This window comes from Synchiropus splendidus, chromosome 1, assembly GCF_027744825.2.
Source record: "Synchiropus splendidus isolate RoL2022-P1 chromosome 1, RoL_Sspl_1.0, whole genome shotgun sequence".
In the NCBI taxonomy this organism is placed as follows: Eukaryota; Metazoa; Chordata; class Actinopteri; order Syngnathiformes; family Callionymidae; genus Synchiropus; species Synchiropus splendidus.
This window is the reverse complement of record NC_071334.1, coordinates 44,660,560-44,682,855: the sequence shown is the minus strand read 5'-3', so window position 1 is coordinate 44,682,855 and position 22,296 is coordinate 44,660,560. Positions and strand designations below refer to the sequence as shown.

The window sequence follows — 22,296 nt, the reverse complement described above, 5'->3', positions numbered from 1 at the left end:
TGCCAGGGGGACATTTGGGGGGTCAGTAAATGAGAGTGGAAAAGCTTCAGCTCACATTTACGATACCAGCTATAAACCTGTAACAGATGAAAACTTAAATGCACATATAAAAGCTAGAGCATCGTTTAATATCACATTTACTTGAGTGAGTAAATTGGTTGTCTGATATTTTGAGAAATCATTTATTGCATCTGTCCGCATTTTGCCACCATTAACATATTAGTTGAAATCCATTTAGCCCAGCTATACATGACGTTCATGTGAAACCATATACAGTAGTTCTCAATAAGACGTTTGGGCTGAACCAGGTGGATCAAGGACGCACACGAGTGAGTTTATTAACACTTGTGCATCAGATGGTTTCGCTTGCAGACACCTAACGCATAATGTAGCGGTGTATAATTAAAAAAAAAAAAGTTAAAAGACAAACACCTTTGGGTATATGTAGTGCAAATGTTTGGTTATTACAAACATGACAATTCAGGCCTTTGGATCAATTCGCGTCAATGAAGACCAAGGCACAATTAATTTAAAGAGACAGTAGCACCCGTAATATTTACGTGAACTGAATGGCGTTGTTGGTCGTTTTAACTGAACAATGCGCTGGGTTTTGTACACATACAACAGTTACTCATGTTTATCGATGCTTTGTTGCATGTAGTCAGACAAATGTGCGCACATAGCCCTGGGCTTGATCACACATCAGTTAGTGGAGCGTATGTTTCCTTCAGACCGCAAAGACTTCTGGGTTACGTAAGGTGCAGGCGGCTCGAGCTCGCTACACGCCGCTCGAGACTGTCGGAGACAAACTACTCCTCGCCTTTCGCCTGTCGACTTTTTGGCAGCGTTTTTTGTCCGTGGTTAGAATGTTGAGTGTTGGTGGTGGTGGTCGTGTTGTGAGGGAGTAGCGCACTTGTTCGGCCTCGCCGGTCCGGTCCATTCCAGCAGTGCAACATGAGTCTGGATGAGCATTCGCTGCAGGCTCTGTCCTGGAGGAAGCTGTACCTCAGCCGGGCCAAGCTGAAGGCTTCGAGTCGGACCTCGGCGCTGCTTTCTGGATTTGCCATGGTAACTGGTAATTATTGTGTTTAGGAGACTTATAGACCGCTCACTCAGTAAAATGGTGACATTGGTTTCGTGTGTGGCGCGCTGCATTCGACGCTGTATGCTCTAAAGTGAGATCATGAGAAGATATCAGCAGAATGTAGATGCCTACAAGGTGATGTTAGGTGACTTGTAGTCCACAGATCAAACGATTTCTTCCATGATATATGACATAATCATCGAGGTTTCTCTTTTTAGGTGAATGTGTTCTCACCCCACAGAGGCAACAGACACTGCAGTTTGTGAGGACTATTGCGTTTGGTCTTGATCAGTCATCAGAACATCATATTTTGTCATATGCAAGTCGCTCTGCTGTTGGTTAGCAGTAGACGCCTGTTCTCATTAGTCCCACTGTGTGCAAATTCAACAAAAGCATCACGTTACAATAAGATGCTGTGCTAGAGAACCTGCTAGAGGTGATGTTTTGGCAAGGAAACTGCAAAGCCAACTATGAAAACTAAAATGACCTTGTATAAATGGCACAGGGACACACAAACTAGAGTATAATGTGATGTTTCTATGAGAGCTGTACAGGGTTACTATCAGGAGTATTGTCACGACTACCTGTTATCCAAGTCACTGGTCATAAGGCTGATGACCAGTGTCGGTAGATGGCGCTGCAATGACCTTAGATGCCTAGCAGGTGTGGACTGTTGACACAAGTTGTTGTGGCTCTTCATGTCAGCTGTCGTGGCTCTGTTGCTCCAGCAGTTAAAGTGTCCTCCCAGTCATTTAAGTTCTGAACCCCACCGCTGCTGTCTGTGCCTTGTAGTAAAGGATGTTGAACTCCACAACGGGTAAAAACAAACAAGCTACTACTTTAAGCCAGAGCTGCTGCAGCAGTATGTGACTTGTCCTGAGACTCGAGGAAATGCTACCAGCGTTAATTTAAAAAATGATAATTATATATATTGAACTGTGAATTTGGTCCTGTTTCGGGATGATCTTATTCTTGACTGAAATGCTATATTATTGGACCTTAAACTTATTTGAATTTGTCTGGTAGACACAGGTTTAGGGGATTAATGCCTGAGTCAGGGGTTGTTGACGTCCTTCAACAATCCACATTGGCTTAATAAAATAGTTGTTGCAATTCTTCATATGTTATTCTATCTGTTGGTTATGGTTAATGGTGACTCATGTTTGTTGGTTGCAGGTGGCCATGGTGGAGGTTCAGCTGGATAACAGCTATCCTTATCCACCAGCTCTCCTGATTGCCTTCAGTGCCTGCACCACCGTGCTCGTTGCCGTCCACCTTTTCGCGCTGATGGTCAGCACCTGCATTTTGCCAAACATCGAGGCGGTCAGCAATGTCCACAACCTCAACTCAGTAAAGGAGTCTCCACACGAGCGGATGCACAGACACATTGAACTGGCGTGGGCTTTTTCCACCGTCATCGGAACTTTGCTCTTTCTAGCAGAGGTGGTTCTACTTTGCTGGGTGAAGTTTTTACCTGTGAAACCCAAACAGTCCAACAATAACACCGTTTCAGCTGGCGTGGCCGCTGCCATCACCTCCACGTCGATCATGGTCCCTTTTGGATTGATCTTCATCGTCTTTGCAGTGCATTTTTACCGCTCTTTGGTGAGCCATAAGACTGACCGACAGTTCCAAGAGTTGGAAGAGTTATCCAATCTCACCAGGCTGCAGAATGAGCTGGACAACAGAGGGGAGTCTTCCATGTTGCAGTCCCCCAGTTCACATTTTCCATAAACTATTCACCTTTTAAGTGGGACAATATCAACCAACATCCCAAGAGCAACTAACACGTTTGACAGTGATGTATCTCATTTGAATATAGCTCTCAGTGTGAGGGCTTACTCATCCACACTCTCCTATAATAACTCCTTTTTTGGATGTCACTGGAACTATTTTACTGTGCTGTTTATTTTTAAACAACATATTCGACTTGTTTAATTTCCCATGCACTTGTTGAGTGATATATGACTGCTTCACAGGATATTTAATTAGTGTATTCTTATATTATGGTTTGTATCACTGATCAAATGTTTACCTGAACTTCTGATCTCTGTAAATAAGATGTATGTTATTTTCAACAAAGCCTTATTTCTCTGGTTCTTTAACATGATCGTTCGTTTACCCAGTAGAGGGTTCTCACCCATGCAGTTGAGCACAGGTCTCTGTTTCTACGTCTGTCATGCCACGCCACTGTGCCATCCTCATGTATTGTTATAACGTTGGAATGCCAACGTTAGGCCGGGAATGTGTACTACATCCTTTTACATCGCCGCTGAAATCATCTGTGCCGGGGAATAAATCCTGGTGAGAACCTGAGCTGTCATCATCTACACCTCCACGCCAATAAAGTCTGCCTGCTTTTGGTACGATGCATTTAATACCTTACCCTGGAAAGCTATGTGTTTGTTGGTGTTTATGTCAGAGTATTTGCTAGATAATTAAAAAATGGACCCACAGACTTCACTCACATATTGAGTTAATGTTAACGGGACAAAGAACACATGGTGTTACTATCTGGATCCACAAAGCATCCGAACACAAGAGCCAGGAGGTCTGGTTCTTTCTCACCTGCTGTGTGCCGTGCTAGCAACATCCAGAATGACACTGCCACCTGCTGTTCCATCATGTGGAGTTGGTGACGAGTCTCATGGATTCATTCAGACTGGCAGACTTTGCATAATTACATTAGTTACAACCATTTTTGAGTATACTGACCACCATGGCTGTAATCAGGAAATCACGATTAGAAGAACATACGTAGATACCTTTTGAAAAATACCCATGACTGTCCACAACTGCAAAGTTTATTTGGAAGAATGGTGCTGAATGGAAAGTAGCAATGAAACTCACAGATCAATATTTTGAAGTGAACCGTGATCCAGCACCAAGAATATTTATTAGCTATTTTATTCTAAAAAGTTAAACATCATCACTCAGCATCTTGAAGATGCTTGAGTTGTTTGTAACAAACTTATGTCGCAAGGGTTAAAGTCTGAGACGAAACAGTTGATGTGCTATGGTCAATTTTGCCAACACCCCGCCCAACATTAGTGGGGATTGTCTACTTACAAGAGAGAAACAGTTTAAAAATGTTATTTTTGTTGTATTCATATGTAGTATTTAGAACAGTTGGTTCTTCACGAGTCAGTCGGTTGTCACAGCCCAATACAACGTCCCTCAAGTAACAAAACAAAAAGAAAAAGTTAAACACTTCCCCTTCACTTTGGCCTACCGAGATGTTTTGTTCAGTAGGAGGAAACCGGAGTACCCGGAGAAAACCCACCGAAGAATTGGAAAAAGTTCTGTTATTCAAGCTGTGTACAATTTTACCTGGGCTTCAGTTTCCAGGCGCCAAAATTCAAAGACTTCTCTGAGACGAGAGGTGATGGACTTAAAATAGTGTTTGGGCAAAATGGAAGACACATCCTCAAGATCTTGATCAGCCATTCTCTGCGTTGGGTGATGAGTTGGCGGCGTCTTTTTCATCCTTCTCTCCAGTCAGAGCAGCAATGGCTTCATCCAAAACCGTCTCCACATCCTCCAGCTCAATCTGTGATTTAAAAGTGTCATTAAAATCACAGGCACTTGTAATGGATACATTATCCTCATCATACCTTTGGAATCTCATACTTCATTGGAAATGGTGGCTCGTAATTTGGATCTTTTGATATGGTTCCACATTTTGCGATGCCGTTGACCCAGACGCCATCATAAAGGCGTCCTGAGTCAGCAAAGTAGAACTTTCCATAGCCGTGCTTCTCACCATTTCTCCAGGGGCCATTATAGCAATTTCCATTAGCTGGGACACAAATGCCAGATATTTTAGCAGAACTACTTTGAAATGATAGTTGGCGTTGTGGATACCTAACAGCATGGTGCCATCTCCATGGTACTTGTCCTTCAGCCACTCTCCCTCATAGATGAAATTGTCATCGTACAGTATTCCCTTTCCACTACGTTCGTCTTCGTACCATTCCCCTTCGTAAAATGCTCCATTACTATAGTAATATATGCCTTGGCCCTGTAAAAACAGTTGTCGTTGAACAGTGGAGCATGGAACAGTCATTCATCACACACTTACATGCTTTTTCCCATCTTCCCATTGTCCATAGTATTTCTTCACATAGCTATTTGTCCCCGACACAGGAACACTGTAGGTACCAAATCCATCACGTTTTCCAAATTTCCACTCGCCACTGTAAACGGCACCAGTCTTCTTCCACACCTGAGTTCCAATTCCTTTAAAACGATTTTGGTGTTGTTACTGAGTGCAGCTGTTGCTGGATTCAGAAAAAAAAAAAGCAGCATCTTACCGTGCTTCTTGTCGTCCAACCAGCCGCCGGTGTATTTGTCCCCATTAAGTGAGCAAATGGTCGTCCGCAAGCCGCATTTTAATGTTTTCAACTCCAGCAATTTGGTTCTGGATTGTTTTATTCCTTTGATAAATGGCATAACTGTGTGTCCCTTTGTAAACCATTGAGAGTTTTATATTGATTGATTTTATTTAATTACATATTTACATATTTGATCACATTTCCTCCCCCAAGACTAAATAGGTAATCTATGTGCTGTCCTAAGAACTTTCCCACTCTTATGTATCTTTTGCATCAAAGCCATTTGCTAAAACAACCACTTTTTTCTGTGTTGCATCACAATGGAGGCAACAGGAGCTATCAGAACATGAACCAATGGGTGTCAAACTCAGCCACAGCAACAAAACACAAAGCTAGAAAGGTTTTTTTTTTGTCGTACAGTTGTCAGTGGCAAAGGTGCTTGGGTGGGTGGTCCAATAATCAGAGGGTTGACAGTTTGAATCCAGCTCCATCACTGCCATTGTGTCATTGAGCATGAGACCCTCAGAAATGATGGCGGTGGTGAGAGGTCCGAATGGCTGTTCGGCACACATTGGCAGCCATGCCTCCAGCATCGCGCCCATTAATATTGATGGAAAACATTTAACTGTTGCAGCACGACTGGCGGAAATTGTGATGGGAGTGTTTTTGCTGGCACTTACAAAGGTTCCGTGTTGTCCGGAGAGCAGACTGTTAAAGTGAATTAAATTGAATTAAATTCTTATATATTTTTAAGGAGTTTGTTGTTGTAATAAAGTAATCGTAATGAACTTTCCACCGAACCATTGAATGCAGCATCAGCATTAGCGCGTTAGCACACGCCAGCTAGCAGGCTAACTTAGTACAGTAGAGCGTTAACTTGACAACGATAAAGATCTCCGTTTTACCACCTGTCCTTGATATTCAGATACTTTTTGTTGGGAAATAAATTTTCATTTGTATTTACGTCACCCGAGTGTGTGATCGGTGTTTAGCAAGTACAGACAGAAGTAAAAGCGTGACTAGTTCTAGTCACTAAGATGAATGACTCCCGATTCAGCTCTTTGTTGGCTGTTGTTGGTGTCTTTTTTGGAATTGTCTTAAGTTGACATCTGCCTTGAGTATTGTGGAGGAAAAAGCAATACCCAAAGGAGACCCAAAATACAAATTATGTATTGGTCTTGACAATAATTATCAGCGTCATAACCTCATTGTTGATATTTATATTAAATGTTATCCACTGTTGCCATGTCCAAAGAGGATCCTCTTTTTATAGCTCGAGTAGATCCAGTAGATTTATTTATGTCCTGCAAATCAGGACACTTCAAAGATTGGAATTATGACATTTGAACATTACTGAAATTGCGGAAATTGTGATGGGAGTGTAAATTCTTATATATTTTTAAGGAGTTTGTTGTTGTAATAAAGTAATCGTAATGAACTTGTAAAAGTCCCACCACTAATCATTATACAATTACATGACAAGTATCAGGAACTACCTCTAAAAACAAAAGAAAGTCAATCATCAGTGCAATGAAAACATTACAATAACTAGTCTTGAAACCACACAGAGAACAGGAGTATTGCCTTGTAATGTTTATTTGGCATTGAGTGTTACATGTACAAGACATGGAGCTCACTATACATACCTATATTTTATTAGTTTAGCTACATTTGGATGGTAATTACTGAACCAAAAAAGTGATCATGGTGGAGCGTGATGGCGCTTTATTAAGATTCCATTTATGTCTTCATTCACGGAAAATAATAATCATTTTCCCGTGATGAGGTTGGTGCACGTAACTTGCCAGAAAATAATTTTTCACTATACATTTTCAAAATTCATACAGATATCTGGAGTCAGCTTTCAAATCTGAACAAGAACTCTGTTTGAACTGCGTTTTCGAAAGCTATGGTGGTTTGTGGTTTGGCGCAAATCTATCTGCTGCTTGAGTCTAATGCTGCGCTCCTTCTATGTTCAATAGCTCAGAGTTGAGACGGTCTTGCTTGTCAGCTGTCATCAAGACGGACTTGGCTTCTTGTAAAACCTTAGTTGCATCTGCCAGTTTAACCTTATAAAAAGAAATGACTAGTTAGAGATGCATCAACATGGATCTGCAAACAGACAATTTTTACCTCTGGAAACGAGAACTTTAATGGAGATGGTGCAGAATAGTTTGGATCAGCGACTATGGTGCCACACTTTGGCACTCCGTTCAGCCAGTATCCCTCATAAACCAGGCCTGCGTCAGCATAGAAGAACTTGCCATGTCCATTTTTCTCTCCCTCTTCCCAGGACCCTTCATAGCGGTTGCCATTTGCTTTGGAAAAAGTAAAAAGTCAGCAATACCAAACATAATCCATCTCCTGGCTCTGCAGTCAGAAATTACCTAAAAGCATGATTCCGTGTCCATGAAACTTGTCTTTCTGCCACTGTCCCTCGTAGATATAGCTCTCCCTGTACAGTGTTCCGTGGCCACTGCGTTGGTCTTCCCTCCAGTTTCCTTCATAAAACGCCCCATTGCTGTAATAAAATGTGCCATGTCCCTGGAAAAAAAAAGGACAAAACGCTAGAATGCTATGTCTACCCTGCAACGTTCGCTCGATACTCACGTGCTTCTTCCCATGTTGCCAGTAACCAAAGTACTGTTTTTCATAGGCCTTTCCTGCAGTTGGTATACTGTAAGTGCCAAATCCATCACGTTTTCCAAACTTCCACTCTCCCTTATAGATGGCACCGGATTCTTTCCACACCTGAGTTCCATGCCCTGGATGAGTGATGATCCCAAGGCGTATGAGTCACTGTTATAATTTGACCTGAATATGTAAAGTGGCTCACCATGTCGCTTGTTGTTCAGCCACTCTCCTTTGTATTCGTCTCCATTTAGAGAGAAAACAGTGTGACGCAACCCAGACTTCCACGTTTTGATATTCAAAAGTGTGGAGCGCGGTGGGTTTGTTTTCAACGTTTTAAGGAAAGGCATTGCTGGACCACATACCTGGGTGAAGACACAATGTCAGTTATCACACCAAATTTGCACATCATATGTCAAGTTTTTTGATGGCATCTATAGCTTGCAGAAATGTAACTATTAGGAACATTACACAAACCTGACTAGCCTATTTTTGTTTTGTTTATCCAGTATAATTGTGTATAAAGCCAAGATTTTATATCATTCATGTTAGTTGGTAAGTATTTTTATCGCCTAACCCCACTCTGCCAGTAAATTATAAATTGGTGTAGATTAATCCTTACCTTATTTTTAATAAACATGTTAACTACCAACACTTTCTACTGAACACTTTCGAGGTCTGTTCACTAAATCAAGGCTGACCACTTACATAGAATACTGGCCGGGATTCTGGAGTAAGCCTGGTGCAGATTCATGATAAACAAAAAGTGCATTTGATTCAACGACAGAAACTTTACTTGGCCACAAAGAGTGGAGCCTCGTAACCTGGCAACCAAGTGTTGCATTCCAGCCTTTTGAACTTGCGTTGGATTTTTTTTTTTTTTTTTTTTTTTGCTGTAACCAAACCTGTGACTATGAAATGCAGTTGTAAATGAAAACACCACTCTTGGATATAACTGATACAACTACATAAAGACTTACAAAGTGTTTTCACGGAGTCCGGGGCAGCGTCGCTCGTCCTTTGCAGTTCAATATGCGCAGGCGCAGTACGCCTTGCGTTTGGACAGTCTGCCCGTGCGCGATGCGGCGGACACTCACGGAACCCTGACTGCGTCCTCGTTGCTCCATGAACTGTGCCGCGATGTCTAAGCCCAAGTTTTTGTCGGAGTGGGAGGAAATTGATGTGGAATACCAGCAATTGCAGGTGAACATACAAGCCGTCGCGCGCCTGTAGTCAAGCTAGTCTGCTACTGGAACTGATACATGACTTTAAATGGGTCCTCGCTGCCATTCATTCGCTGCGCGTCCTCAAACAAGGCAACGAGTTACAAACAAGTCATCACGGGATCATTTTCCTATTCACAATATTAAGATAAAATTTATTTTCCCCATTTCTTTCTAACCCAGAAGTCGCTAACGTTAGCCGTATAGTCCGTTGTCAGTCATCAGAAATAGACACTCCATTATAGCACATTGCGCTGACTTGTTCTTGCTCTCTTGCCTTGTTTTAGATATTTCAAACTGGTTGGAAACCTGGAAGTTTGGCTCTCTGAACGATTTCCACCGAGCCATTGAATGCAGCATCAGCATTAGCGCGTTAGCACACGCCAGCTAGCAGGCTAACTTAGTACAGTAGAGCTTTAACTTGACAACGATAAAGATCTCCGTTTTACCACCTGTCCTTGATATTCAGATACTTTTTGTTGGGAAATAAATTTTCATTTGTATTTACGTCACCCGAGTGTGTGATCGGTGTTTAGCAAGTACAGACAGAAGTAAAAGCGTGACTGGTTCTAGTCACTAAAATGAATGACTCCCGATTCAGCTCTTTGTTGGCTGTTGTTGGTGTCTTTTTTGGAATTGTCTTAAGTTGACATCTGCCTTGAGTATTGTGGAGGAAACAGCAATACCCAAAGGAGACCCAAAATACAAATTATGTATTGGTCTTGACAATAATTATCAGCGTCATAACCTCATCGTTGATATTTATATTAAATGTTATCTACTGTTGCCATGTCCAAAGAGGATCCTCTTTTTATAGCTCAAGTAGATCCAGTAGATTTATTTATGTCCTGCAAATCAGGACACTTCAAAGATTGGAATTTTGACATTTGAACAGTACTGTATATGTTAAGACAAATCTGTAGTGAAGGATTCAACCTGCGAAATTTTACTTTTGAAAACTTAAGCACTTTTGTTTTATTTTCCTATGTAGCCATATGAATAATTGCTGCAAAATATCAATAAGTAGCAAACGCATTTTAACTGCTTAGCAAACAACTGAAACAATATAGATGTCATTTTCAACAGTGATGTTGCTTGTTGGTCCCTCTTTAAGTTTGAAAATCAAACACAATAGGTGTTTAAAAGCCTTTTTATTCACTGTGCTAAGTGAAACGGATAGATACATACCGGTGATAACTATGCTATATGGTATATTTATAGTCTTATTTTGGGAGTTTTAAGACTGTAGGTCGATGTTCCATTGTTTTTTTGAGATGAATACTTATTTGCTTTCTATTTACATTCCCAGGAAACTCACAAAATCTACAGACAGAAACTGGAGGAGCTCACAAGCCTGCAGGGAACATGCAGCAACGCCATCAGTAAACAGAGAAAATGCCTCAAAGATCTACGATGCAGTTTAGTCAAGTGAGTGTTGAAAATAAGTAAGCAAATGGAAGTCTTCTATACTGGTCTCGAGTCAGTAACTGGTTAAGCCACATTGCCCGAACTGTGCTCCATATCTTTGCTGCAAAAGTGTTTTTTTGTGACAGGTTTTCCAAAATACAGCTTGTCTTTAAGGTTTAGATTATATATGTGGTTAACCATGTGGATAGGAATGGTGCCAGGGAGGATGTGCAATGATGTTGAAGGATCTGAGGAGACCCATGCTGCTGCAGCTATTTCTGATAATTATAATTGGGAAAGGTGTGTTGCTTCTCCTTGTGGGTCCCAAGCTTATTTCTGTAGCTTTGTCCCTGGTAGAAGACAGAAAATGGCACAATTCCATTGAGTAAATCAAGAATGGATAACAACGCTGTGATCCGTCACACCAACCGTAAAACTTCTATTTAACTGTACGAAATGCAGAATTCTTATCTCCAATCCCATTGCCAGGTTGTGAGTGTGAATTTGGTTAATGTTTCACAGAATAATTGAATGCAACAGCTGTCCAGCAGATTGTTTTCTTTCAATGCAAACTGTATATATGTATCAGATGCTCTTGCATTGCGTTTTCCTCCCTCGTTTTCATCTATCGTGCTTTTGGTAGAATACAGCCGAGTCAGGCGAAAAACATTGCCCAGTCAACCTATCTAACATGTTACCGGGTGCTAGGACGGGTCTCCTGCGACCTAGTTAGCCAGATAAAATGGATAAAACATGACTCGTCCTGCGACAACCTTCATAAAGTGGTAGGTCCTACCGGGACCTCTTCGTACATATTGCATATCATCTCTGCAGACTGTCTGTCCTCCTTATGTGCAGTGTTAACACTATGGCCTACGTCACCCTCGACAGAGGACAAGGACTAAAATTCCCTGTGATTTTCATCCGTGTTTTGATATGTACCGTCTGTGTCTGGTCCTAGGTGTTCTCAATCGAGCGATGGGGATCAACTGAAGCTCATAGCTGACATTGAAACTCAAATTAAAGAAAAGGAGAATGTTTTCTTTGATATGGAGGCATATTTACCAAAGAAAAATGGGTCAGTATTTATTCGTTTCTCCTGATGATTCTCATGTTGTAATGGTTCCTTAAAAAGATCCATTGTGTCTTTAGGCTATATCTAAATCTGGTCCTGGGTAATGTGAACGTCACTCTTCTCAGCAATCAGGCAAAGTAAGACCTTTTTTTTTTTTGTTCAAAGAAATCTTTGGTCTACTGGATTCATCATTCAAAATTGTTGTTTTTTTTTTACCCCCAGGTTTGCGTACAAGGACGAGTATGAGAAGTTCAAGCTTTATTTAACAATTATATTAATGTTTGGAGCCATAACCTGCCTGTTCTTCCTCAACTACCGGTACAGAACATATGCCTGTTTCAACTTGATGAATTGCAATTCTAATAGTTTCTTTCCTTCTAAGAGTTACTGACGAAATCTTCAACTTTTTGCTGGTGTGGTACTATTGCACTTTGACGATAAGGGAAAGTATCCTCATGACCAATGGTTCCCGGTGAGATGCGACACCCCTGTTTTAATCCACTGTGTATCGCCAGCTTGTGCCAACACTTGTGACCTGTGTTGTCAGGATTAAAGGGTGGTGGGTTTCCCACCATTACGTGTCAACGTTTCTATCCGGGGTCATGCTGACCTGGTGAGTCTTGATGAATTTTGGTCGTGGCATTTCCACAGATAAAGTCTGCTCATATCATTCATTGACCGTCCCTCCCTGCTCAGGCCAGAGGGTCCCATGTATCAGATGTTCAGAAGCCAGTTTCTTGCCTTTTCCATTTATCAAAGTGAGTAATACCACTCTTTGTCTGTAAATGCTTTTTTTATTCAACATGCCCGTGCCACCACTGGACTTCTTTCTAGAAAGATAAACAGTGGCTACACTCTGAGTCTCTGACAAATGACACAGCTTAAACTTTGAATTATCGTCATTTTAACTATGAACAGTCATTGTATTTTTCTAACGTCCAACTGAAGTCCTGCAGAACTCAGGGTTGTCTTCTCTTCAGGCTTCCTCCAGTTCCTCCAGTATTACTACCAGAGCGGCTGCTTGTACAGGCTGCGAGCTTTAGGAGAGCGGAATCAGCTGGACCTCACAGTGGGTGAGTTCACTGCTATTTTTGGCTACAAAAGTAATCGTTTGAACTCGGGTCACCTGCGACTCCATGTCCAGAATATGGAGCAAAGGTTGGCAGTCAACACATCAGTCTGAGGCTTTTGTCACTGATTTATTCAACATTTTTAGAGGGTTTCCAGTCTTGGATGTGGAGAGGCCTTACTTTTCTTCTGCCATTCCTCTTTTTTGGCCATGTAAGTTAAAACTGCCTTTATCTTTTTAAAACAACTAGACGTGTGTTTGTGCAACAGGCTCAGCGGTGCATTGTTTTTAAGCCCTCCTTCTCCTCTTGAACAGTTTTGGCAGCTGTATAATTCAGTGACCCTGTTTCGCTTGGCTGGACATGAGGACTGCAAAGAGTGGCAGGTAGGAGTCTGAAGCCATGTCTGTGGAGTGGATTACAAACATGATGGTACTTTGATAAGTCGTGTTGACCACCAGTTGGATTGGTCAGTCCTTTTAACATGCTCCCCACTGGCTGTTTGTAGTATTTCCATCCAAATGACCTCATAACACCCACTGCAGGGAAGAAGGACTAAAGCACTGGTGATGATGTGTTTGATTTTGAACCTTGTGGCCGGACATGGTCAAGTCAGCCAGGAGTCCTGCCGGCAACTCACGTAGGCTTTTAGCTAGAGGGCGTCACTGCAAAACCTGAAAAAATGGACGCCCTGCAGCACTCAAAACCGGACGCCCTGTTTTCTCAGCAGGACGCCCTAAATGTATTATTAGTGCCTGTTCAATACCCAACTCGTGGTGTCATCTCACTGGTTTACATGAAATTGTTTTTCCGCTCGGTAATTTTCGAATATAATCTAAATTTGCAGATTAGGAGGAATATTTGCAGGGGTCCCCTGGGCAATTGTTTTACTTGGCTAGACCCTGATGAATTAAAAATGGTAATAATAATAATAACAACATTTTTTTTATGATTCTGTCCTTTACTTTAAGCCATCATGTGTACGGCCTTGTGTCTCCCATCTTTTTTCACATATTTTTGCCAGAGAAGCCTGCAGTTGTTTCAGCTGTGATGGTTTTTTTAACTTTCACAACCACAACGTTCATTCATTCAAACAATACATATATAAAGGCTGGTCGCTTGATTAAATCAATAGAACGACTCGAATTTTCATCCCTGTTAAGCTATTTTGCTCTCATTCTGAATGGGCTGTGTGTTCGTCCGCTGGGATGCGGGGAGGGGAGGGGGAAGCGCCAAATATTCCTCCGATTAAAAAGCAATGAGTTAGTTTTGTGAGCCATTCTTTAAAGTTTGGAACTTATCTGCGGTTTCCTCCTGTGTTCAGACATCCCATCAATAGCAGTGTCGCGACTTACCGCAAGATTACGGCGGTAAACAAATATGGCGACTGCGATGGCCAAAATACAGTTGCAAAAGGTTCGAGAATCTGTGGATTTGGATTTGAATTTGGAAAGTTAATAAATATTGACTCTAAATTTGAGGAATTTACAGTTGCTGGTTTGTTTTTAGGATAGGGGTTTTCCTGTTGCTGACTACCTTCTCTGGCTTTAGGTTGCCTTTACGAATACCCACTCTACAATAAGAGATCTGGTATTGGATTGGAGTAACATCTGTATCGGCAGATATTCAAATTCAGGGATGGAGATTGTTTCATAAGTGAAAAACCGTGGACCCTGGCATTTCCGTTACTGTGTGAACAACAAAATACGCAGCCTTTTCTTAACACCTATTTTGTTCAGGACTTTACTTTTTTAATCTCAATGATGTTGAACCCCAAAACCTTGTTAGTCAGAGTGGAACCTCAAATATTGTCTGCTCTTGTGCATCCCAGGTGTTCATGCTGGCATTGACGTTTCTGGTCCTGTTCCTGGGAAATTTCCTCACCACGTTAAAAGTAGTCCACCAAAAAATCCAGAAGAATCAGGACAAGTTGCAGAAAAAGGACTGAGCATGCACTCTGAGGACGACACGGCCAGTCGGTGTATCATCATGAGACGGAAGTATCTGAAGGGAACAAGGGATCTCTCTCCAAAGCACGGCCCCACTCGATCCTCTCACGAGTGATGGTTTGCCTGGATGTTGTTGAAGGGAATTCAGAGAGTTTTAGTCAGAGCTTTTGTCTAAATCATATGCAACTAAAAGAAGGTGGTTATCAAAATGAAAACCTGCCTTTAAAGACCCGAGTGATTCCTGCTGGTGCCACAGACTTCAGTGAAGGATGTTGGTCACCATGGTTTCGGCTCAAATGCGATTTGACGACTCAGTGCTGCGCCTTAAAATGTTCAAAAGTCTGTGTTGTGCTGGAATCATCTTTCTTTTCCCCATTAATTTAAACATCATTTCCCCTCTTAATGCTTTTGCATATGCGCCTTTGCTGTCTTTGTTAAAACATCTTCGAGTCAACAACTCGCCTCATTCATGCAAACTCGTCCCTAGTTGTTATTTTTGTTTTCTTTAGCCTCCTGCTAACAATTTAGCTGATGTAGAGGAGTCATTCATTCATAAAATCGGCCCAAATATTCCACTTTCAAATGTTATTTCATAAACGTGCACAAGCACATCATTCTGTTCAACTGCTGCTCGAGATGCTGGTACTGTACTGACATTAGGAAGGTCTTGTTAGTCATGTGATTTTATAAGTTGAATTAACGTAGGGGATTAAACATTTGTAATAATTTATGACCAAATCTGGATGTCTTTCATTTGTGGGTTTATCTCACCATTGTCTCCCAACTGTCGATTGTCGATAGTTAGTTTTGGTTATGAACCTGCTACACCTGTTTTTAACGCTAGGTGGCGCATCTGACCAACAAAAGAGGAGGACCTCAGAAGGCCTCAGTCTGCGCTCAGCCTCTCATCCGATACAACGTTTGGAGATGTACTACCAGGTTATTCTGCATAGAGCACCAGCTAGGACAATTGCTGCTGCTGCGGGTCTGACAAGGCATTGATAGTTTGCTCCGACTGGAGGTAAGAGCTTCTTCAGAGATGGCCTGGTCACTCACCACAGACTTGGAGCAGAGCTTCTCTACAAAAACCTCCTGGTGTGATTCGTTCTGGTGTTTTTGGGTCCTGTCCTGTTTGTTACACAACTAATGCCTGACAAGTGAAAAAATGGTGACCATTCATTATCCACAAAAGTTTTTTTTTCTTTACTTGAATATGGACAGTACTTGATACAAAAATAGAAAAGAAAAAAAAAGAGTCTCTCAGCTTTCCACAGGTGTGTCTTTTTCAAAGACGTCTGAGTCGAAACGGCTCTTGTTCTTGCAAGATCCCTTACAGAATCACACACTTTTTCCTCCGCTTGTGCCTCCTCCTTTTCCTCTGGAAGGCCAGCGTCGTCTTGGTGGCCTCTTTGAAAACGTTCTCCACGTTCTCCTGATACTTGGCCGAACATTCCAGGTAGAGTTGTGCATTCATCTGCCGCTGTGCCTCCACGCCCTACGGGTGACCCGGGAAATACCAGGGTGAGAGACTGTTTCTGGGTGGAGGTGAGAGATAAAAGCAAGATGTCACCTGAGCGTATGTGACGGGACTCTGATTCATGGCCTTCAGCTTCCGAGTGCACTCCTTGTCCTTCCTCAGGTCAGTCTTGCAGCCAATCAGGATGACGGGAATATCCCGGCAAAAGTGCCGCACCTCTGGATGCCACTGGAGACAGGGAAGAAAATTATTATTACTTACCACTGGGTCACTACGTATCGTATATTTAGTCTTTAACTTAACATATACGTCTGACGTCTTTGGTTACCGAGGTCTGTCCCAGCTACTCAGGGGGGAAGAGCGGGGACACCCTGGACAGGTCATCGTTTTAGTCATCACTTTATCTCAGGATATTCCCTTGACTGTGGAAGGGGTTTTGGACGGAAACCCAAAGGGAAAAATAAACCCTAGCCAGAAAAAAACAAAGAATCCTCATGCCAGATTCAAAGGAGTTTTTCTGTGAGGCTGCAGCACAAACCGCTATGGCAACATTTTGATGTATTCTTTACATGGTATATTTTATGTTTTTAACCTGAATATCACCAATGGATTATCAGTGAAGGGCAGAAAAACTATAATTTAACCAATTTAAAATAGCATTTCAGTCTTCAATTACCTCTATCAGTTCACATATTTTTTATTTACTTAACTGAAACAAACTATATTTTAAGATATTGAAATAAGATTAAATTGGATTTTTCTCTGTTCAATATTATTTAGAGTTACTTTTTCAAATGAAGTAATTATAATACACTATTCAACTTTGTGAGAACAGTTCACCACAAAGACTGTTTGAACTGTTGCAGTGCGGCTTGTGGTGGTGCATGAGTGTTCTGATGTTTATGTTGACCTCTTGTGGATCATTTCTAGAAGTGAGAACAAGTCAGAGGAGATGAAGAACCTAATGTCAGCTCTCGCCATTCTGAGGTTCACATACGTTTAGGGCTCCTGTTTATTACAACCAAGATGTCTGCATCCTTCTTACCTTTATCATGACGTTGTCGAAGCTGGTGGGGTTGGTGACGTCAAAACAAACTAAGATCAAGTTGGCCTCCACGTATGAAAGCGGCCGCAATCGGTCATAGTCCTCCTGACCTGGGAGGGCAAAACGCACAGGCTCAGACGGATGTTTTGTTGAAAAAGATGCTGCAGCGTTGACTGTGATGATGATACCAGTCTCTGGGTGAAGAGCTGAACCACATCCTGACATCAACTTCCTTTTGGCTGATGAAACGCATGCATACACTGCTGCACGGATAAGACGCGTAGCCCGAATTTTGTCTTCTATCCTTTTTTAACTTTTTGTATCTACGAGCACATTTCCACTGCCAGATAAACCATCTCTATTCCGCCTGAGGTAAACTATATTTAAAGGATGATTTACAGCAAGAATAAAGGGAGACAACATCAAAACATTGACTTACGACTAATCATTTTTGAAGTTAACAGAGAGCCCTGAGTGTGTACTGTTTGGGGAAGGACACGGCACAATACATACGCTTATTCCATATCATGTTTGCACTGTGCTGACAACTGCTAGTCAGTACAGTACTACGGTACTGGTCATACATAAGTCTAAGTCTAAGTCATAACTACATGAATCAGCCTCTCTTCACTCACTCTGGGACCTGTAACTGTAATGAAATGAATTCCGTCGACTCATCTTCATATGTCCCAGCATCTGGAGTCACAGGTCACCAGAGACAGTTCCAGCTGTTGTTTGATCAACAGCTGAAAGTCCACTACGGAGCCCACAGTGTCCACACACACTTACTCATTAACATGGACAACTTAGTCACATATTAACTCACATGTTGATTTTTGGACTACAGGATGAAACCAAAGTGCAGGAAACTGATAGAATTGGACAGAGAAACTTTAGCTGAATCTAAGGTCGGGGACGGCAGTTCAATTTTGTGGGTGTCTATACCATAAACCAGAACTGGGCATAGTGCGGCCCAGGGGCCACATGAGGCCCGACGCCTGTATTTACGTGGCCCTTTTTACGTCAGACGAAAACTATAACTGATATGTTGTAATTTTTTTTCTGTTTTTTTTTTTGTTTGTTCTTTCTCCTTTAGTCACCACTGCCACCACTTGAGCAGTAAATATATAAATATAAATATATATTATTTACCTTGGCCATGTTGTGTGTTTTTCTTGTTCCTCAAAATACATTGAAGGAATATTGAAAGTATATTTTGAAATAAACTGCCTTTTTATCTTGATCATATACGTCTGGTCCATAGTTAAGTTGATTTATATTCAAATTAAATGCATATAAAATTAAATATTTCAATAGGTTTCATTTACACCTCTTAATATCCTTACTTACATTTAATCTTTTTAGGTTCATTTTGTCCTTGTTACATAAGTATATATTATGGATATTTTGCTGTCATGCTTTCTAGTCATCAATGTCTTTCTTTTGATGGTGGCCCCTCACAACTGTTACAGTTTGTAATGTGGCCCTTTCGGACATTTAATTGCCCACCTCTGGCATATAACATGATTGTTGTCAAGGGCCACCTGGCCAAAAATCAGAAGTCTTAAATTCAACTTAAACTGTGTTCACAGAAATATTATAAAACAAGTAAAGACAAGAAGAAAAATACAACACATACAACATATAACACCATGCTATTGAATCTTCACAATATGGTATTTCATTATAGATTGTTTAATGAAAGATTCTCAGAATAAATTATTAATATTGGAACATCTTTTGAAGGGGTATAAATTTTGGCACTGCATCACGTGGTATTATTTTCAATACAGACATCTTCTACTGCACTTTGTCCTCCAGAGGAGGGTGGCAGCAGAGAGCTGTGCCAATCCCAGGCAAGTAACCAGTTATTTTTTCTTATCTCTTATATCTCTTACGTATTCTAAGTGACTTATTTTACGAGACATAATGGTAACTTATTAAAAGTACCCCATTTAAGCTTCCAATGTATCTGTCAATAGTTATACGCAGAACAAGAGCAGAGGAGCCTAACGTCCAACTCCATCCGATATCAAAACTCACAAACCATTTAAGCATTTAAGCAATTTAGGATGAAATTTGTGCTCATAACATTTCTTCTGTTGTATGTCTCATTTATGCATTACTTTTTAATGAGCGCTTGCATCCAGTCGTTTGCGAGGGTCATGTGCTTCCCGGCGTTTGCATGCACATTACTGAGTTGTACGAGCACATAAACCATGTGAAGACATGCAGAACATAGACACGCTGTTTATTTGTTTGTAAGATGAATAACATGTATTTCAATAAAACTTTCAGGGCTGGTTGGAAGTGACGAGGCTGATGTGGACGTGCCCGTTTTCAAGATTTTTACATTCATTTCTATGACTTCCACTCACTTGACTGGCTTTAAAAAAGTGGGGGCTCAAGGCTGAAATGCTCACAGAAAGAAATCATGTGTCTGGCATGACATTAAGTTTAGAACGGTTTCCTCATGTATTCATAGCTACTGCTGGGATTGTGTTGATGGAGCAGCTTAACGCTACTGCCACCTGCCGCCAATTTAGCCACTCGGGATATTTTTAACACAAATGATGTAGATGAAAATACACATCACAGGCGAAAAATTAGTGACATGGTGGAGGTATGCGCTTTATAATTTGTAATACATTAAGTAAAAAGTAACTTTTAGTAATAGGGTCAGCAGTTACTTTGAGGATAATTCAATGTAATTTTAGGGCTGTTCGATGGTTTCCAATTGATCCAGACGTCAGAATCAGAATCAGCATTATTCCCATGGTCAGTGAGGATCCCAACAACTAAGAAAGTGCTTTATAATAATAATAATAATAATAATAATAATAATAATAATAATAATAATAATAATAATAATAATAATAATAATAATAGGTGTCTTATTAATTAGAATAGAGTTCAAAATCGGTGCTTCAAACATTATAGTGCATATATATTTTTAATTATGTACATATAGATAGATTTTTTTAAATGTTTATCTGTACAATAACCACATTTTAAAGAGTAAAAATGCTTCAATTATTTCATTTTAGAAAACGGTGCAGATGTAGGATGAAATAGTACTGAACTGAATGGCTGTGTCATCCAGCCATGACAAAAAGATGACTTATATTGATAAATAACCTGTTGGACCTGTATGTGTGTGATGCCATGCCTTACCAGCATGGTTCTCTATCTGATGCATCATTTGCTGCAAAATGTTTCCTTATTTACTTCATGCTTTTCGTCATAATGTCCATATTTTAGTGCCAAAATGTTTACTAGTTTCACTATTACGACTTCAGCTTTACAGTGTGTACATCTTCATTTTAGTTTTAAAATCTTTTTATTGTGATTTCTTCATGTTAAATGTCCTCATTGTTTGAACATAATTGTACATTGTTCTAAAAATGTTATCACAATTGCTTGTCTCATCATCTCTGTTGCGGCTCGGTTGGATGGTCTCTAGGAAGAAGAAAATAAAGTAAAAAAAAAAAACCCAAAAAGACCCACTCTTATGTCACGATCCCTGACACAGTATCTGAACTCTGTGATTCACTTCTAGAAAGAGGACATCCAGAGAGACACTCATTCACAACTGTAAATCCTCAAGTAAAACACCATCTCTTACCAGCAGTGTCATACAGGTTTAGTCGTATGACTTTTCCTTCCACAGAGATGGAGGTGACATATTTCTCAAACACAGACGGAGCATATTTCTGTTTCATGAGGGCAAATGGGAGAGAAAATGTATTTAGAAAAGCTGTGTATAGCATCGCAGAATAGCAGAGTGAAAGACTTTCAAGTGTCACTCAAATACACAGGTGTTTTCATGATTGTGGTGTGTTAGAATCTTCATTTCTCACCTCTGGAAAGTCTCCCTTGGCATAAACCATCAGCAGAGATGTCTTCCCACAGCCTCCATCTCCCACTATCACAATTTTAAGCTCATTTATTTTAGCACTTCCATTTAGGGTCATCCTGTCTTGAAAGAAAGTTTCAAGCACGAAGGTGCCTGTGCTCTCCTCCTCACTCAGTGTGACATGAATGTCGTTCTGGTCGAGGAGAGGAACTGACTAATTCTACCCAAGCGCTCACTCTGTTTTTTTGTTTTCCACTTCCTGTTCCTGTCACATCACGTTAGTTCCCTCTGTATAATACTGAAAGTTACTGAGTAAGAAGAGCTCTGCGTGTAGAGGTGTGACCCTTCCCAGTTCCCTCGGTTTCATGTTCTGTGTGACCAGTTGCAAGCCGTTTATTTAAATGTGTGCGTGTGTGTGTGTGAGTGTGTGTGTGCGTGTACCTGGTTTAGCTATATACTTCCAAGGGGACTAACCCTTGGAAAAACACACAGACTTGTGAGGACATTTTTCGGCAGACCCCAAAAGGTTAAGCCTCAATTTGAGGATAAAGACTTCAAAACAACTAAGTCATCATAAAAGGATTTTGGTTTGGTTCAGTTTTGGATGATGAGGTTTGACGTGAGAGGTTGTGGAAAATATGGAAGTCATTGAAAGTTAGTAGTATGTGTGTGTGTACTTGTATAGCTATCTTTGTGGGGACTGATTCTTGGAAAGACATTTTGCGGTTCAGGCCTCATTTCAGGATGAAAACGTCAGATAACAGCATCTATATAATTGGCAATAATTTAGGTTTGGTTCAGAATCCTGGTTAAGGAACTTTAATTGATTTTTTAATACACATTTTCCACAAATAATAATAATAATAATAATAATAATAGTAATAATAATAATACACAAATACTGGTTCTTCTGTTTTACAATCACTGAATTGCTCTGAAGGCCACAAAGCTAGGTTTCTCTTCCTCGAGAACCACCCTCACATACTGTATACAGGAGCATCCATCCGTTTCCTGCTACTTATTGTCTAAATGGGGTTGTGGGGGCCTGAGACGATCCCAGCTAAGTGGGGACACGCAGAGCGTTTGTGGACTGTGAGAGAAAACCTGAGCGCTTGCAGGAAACACACACAAACATGAACAAACAAGAA

At 40.9% G+C, this 22,296-nt stretch overlaps 5 protein-coding genes across 7 annotated transcripts; 2 read left to right on the top strand and 3 right to left on the bottom strand.

The window, feature by feature from the left end:
* The first annotated feature begins 584 nt into the window (after nt 1-584).
* On the top strand, nt 585-3,588 carry orai1b (ORAI calcium release-activated calcium modulator 1b). Of its 2 annotated transcripts, none has more exons than XM_053854462.1 (2): nt 585-1,068; nt 2,261-3,588. In XM_053854462.1, exons 1-2 carry the CDS (start codon nt 955-957, stop codon nt 2,816-2,818), a joined length of 672 nt encoding a protein of 223 aa, XP_053710437.1. In that variant the 5' UTR covers nt 585-954; the 3' UTR covers nt 2,819-3,588. The 2 variants fall into 2 exon arrangements, with proteins under 2 accessions (XP_053710437.1, XP_053710438.1); XM_053854463.1 differs by having other exon boundaries at nt 1,006-1,075.
* Nucleotides 3,589-3,870: 282 nt separating this feature from the next.
* LOC128752818 (MORN repeat-containing protein 3-like) lies at nt 3,871-5,663 on the bottom strand. Its single transcript, XM_053854461.1, has 5 exons — nt 5,398-5,663; nt 5,166-5,323; nt 4,949-5,105; nt 4,699-4,883; nt 3,871-4,634 (listed from the first exon to the last, which is right to left on the bottom strand). The coding sequence occupies exons 1-5, from the start codon at nt 5,534-5,536 to the stop codon at nt 4,524-4,526; spliced, it is 750 nt and encodes a 249-aa protein (XP_053710436.1). The 5' UTR covers nt 5,537-5,663; the 3' UTR covers nt 3,871-4,523.
* Nucleotides 5,664-7,056: 1,393 nt separating this feature from the next.
* LOC128749167 (MORN repeat-containing protein 3-like) lies at nt 7,057-9,150 on the bottom strand. The gene is made up of 6 exons (XM_053848533.1): nt 9,030-9,150; nt 8,255-8,414; nt 8,029-8,183; nt 7,806-7,962; nt 7,552-7,736; nt 7,057-7,487 (listed from the first exon to the last, which is right to left on the bottom strand). Exons 2-6 carry the CDS (start codon nt 8,397-8,399, stop codon nt 7,371-7,373), a joined length of 759 nt encoding a protein of 252 aa, XP_053704508.1. The 5' UTR covers nt 8,400-8,414; nt 9,030-9,150; the 3' UTR covers nt 7,057-7,370.
* tmem120b (transmembrane protein 120B) lies at nt 9,101-15,500 on the top strand. The gene is made up of 12 exons (XM_053848396.1): nt 9,101-9,252; nt 10,582-10,700; nt 11,641-11,757; nt 11,832-11,891; nt 11,977-12,072; nt 12,137-12,226; nt 12,302-12,367; nt 12,451-12,512; nt 12,735-12,827; nt 12,971-13,035; nt 13,139-13,207; nt 14,653-15,500. The coding sequence occupies exons 1-12, from the start codon at nt 9,175-9,177 to the stop codon at nt 14,767-14,769; spliced, it is 1,032 nt and encodes a 343-aa protein (XP_053704371.1). The 5' UTR covers nt 9,101-9,174; the 3' UTR covers nt 14,770-15,500.
* Nucleotides 15,501-15,935: 435 nt separating this feature from the next.
* Nucleotides 15,936-22,018, bottom strand: rhof (ras homolog family member F). 2 transcript variants are annotated; one of them, XM_053848743.1, is made up of 5 exons: nt 21,153-21,198; nt 20,918-21,005; nt 17,293-20,751; nt 16,341-16,475; nt 15,936-16,265 (listed from the first exon to the last, which is right to left on the bottom strand). In XM_053848743.1, exons 3-5 carry the CDS (start codon nt 17,515-17,517, stop codon nt 16,101-16,103), a joined length of 525 nt encoding a protein of 174 aa, XP_053704718.1. In that variant the 5' UTR covers nt 17,518-20,751; nt 20,918-21,005; nt 21,153-21,198; the 3' UTR covers nt 15,936-16,100. The 2 variants fall into 2 exon arrangements, with proteins under 2 accessions (XP_053704718.1, XP_053704636.1); XM_053848661.1 differs by having other exon boundaries at nt 15,938-16,265; nt 17,293-17,402; nt 21,153-22,018.
* Nucleotides 22,019-22,296: the final 278 nt, after the last annotated feature.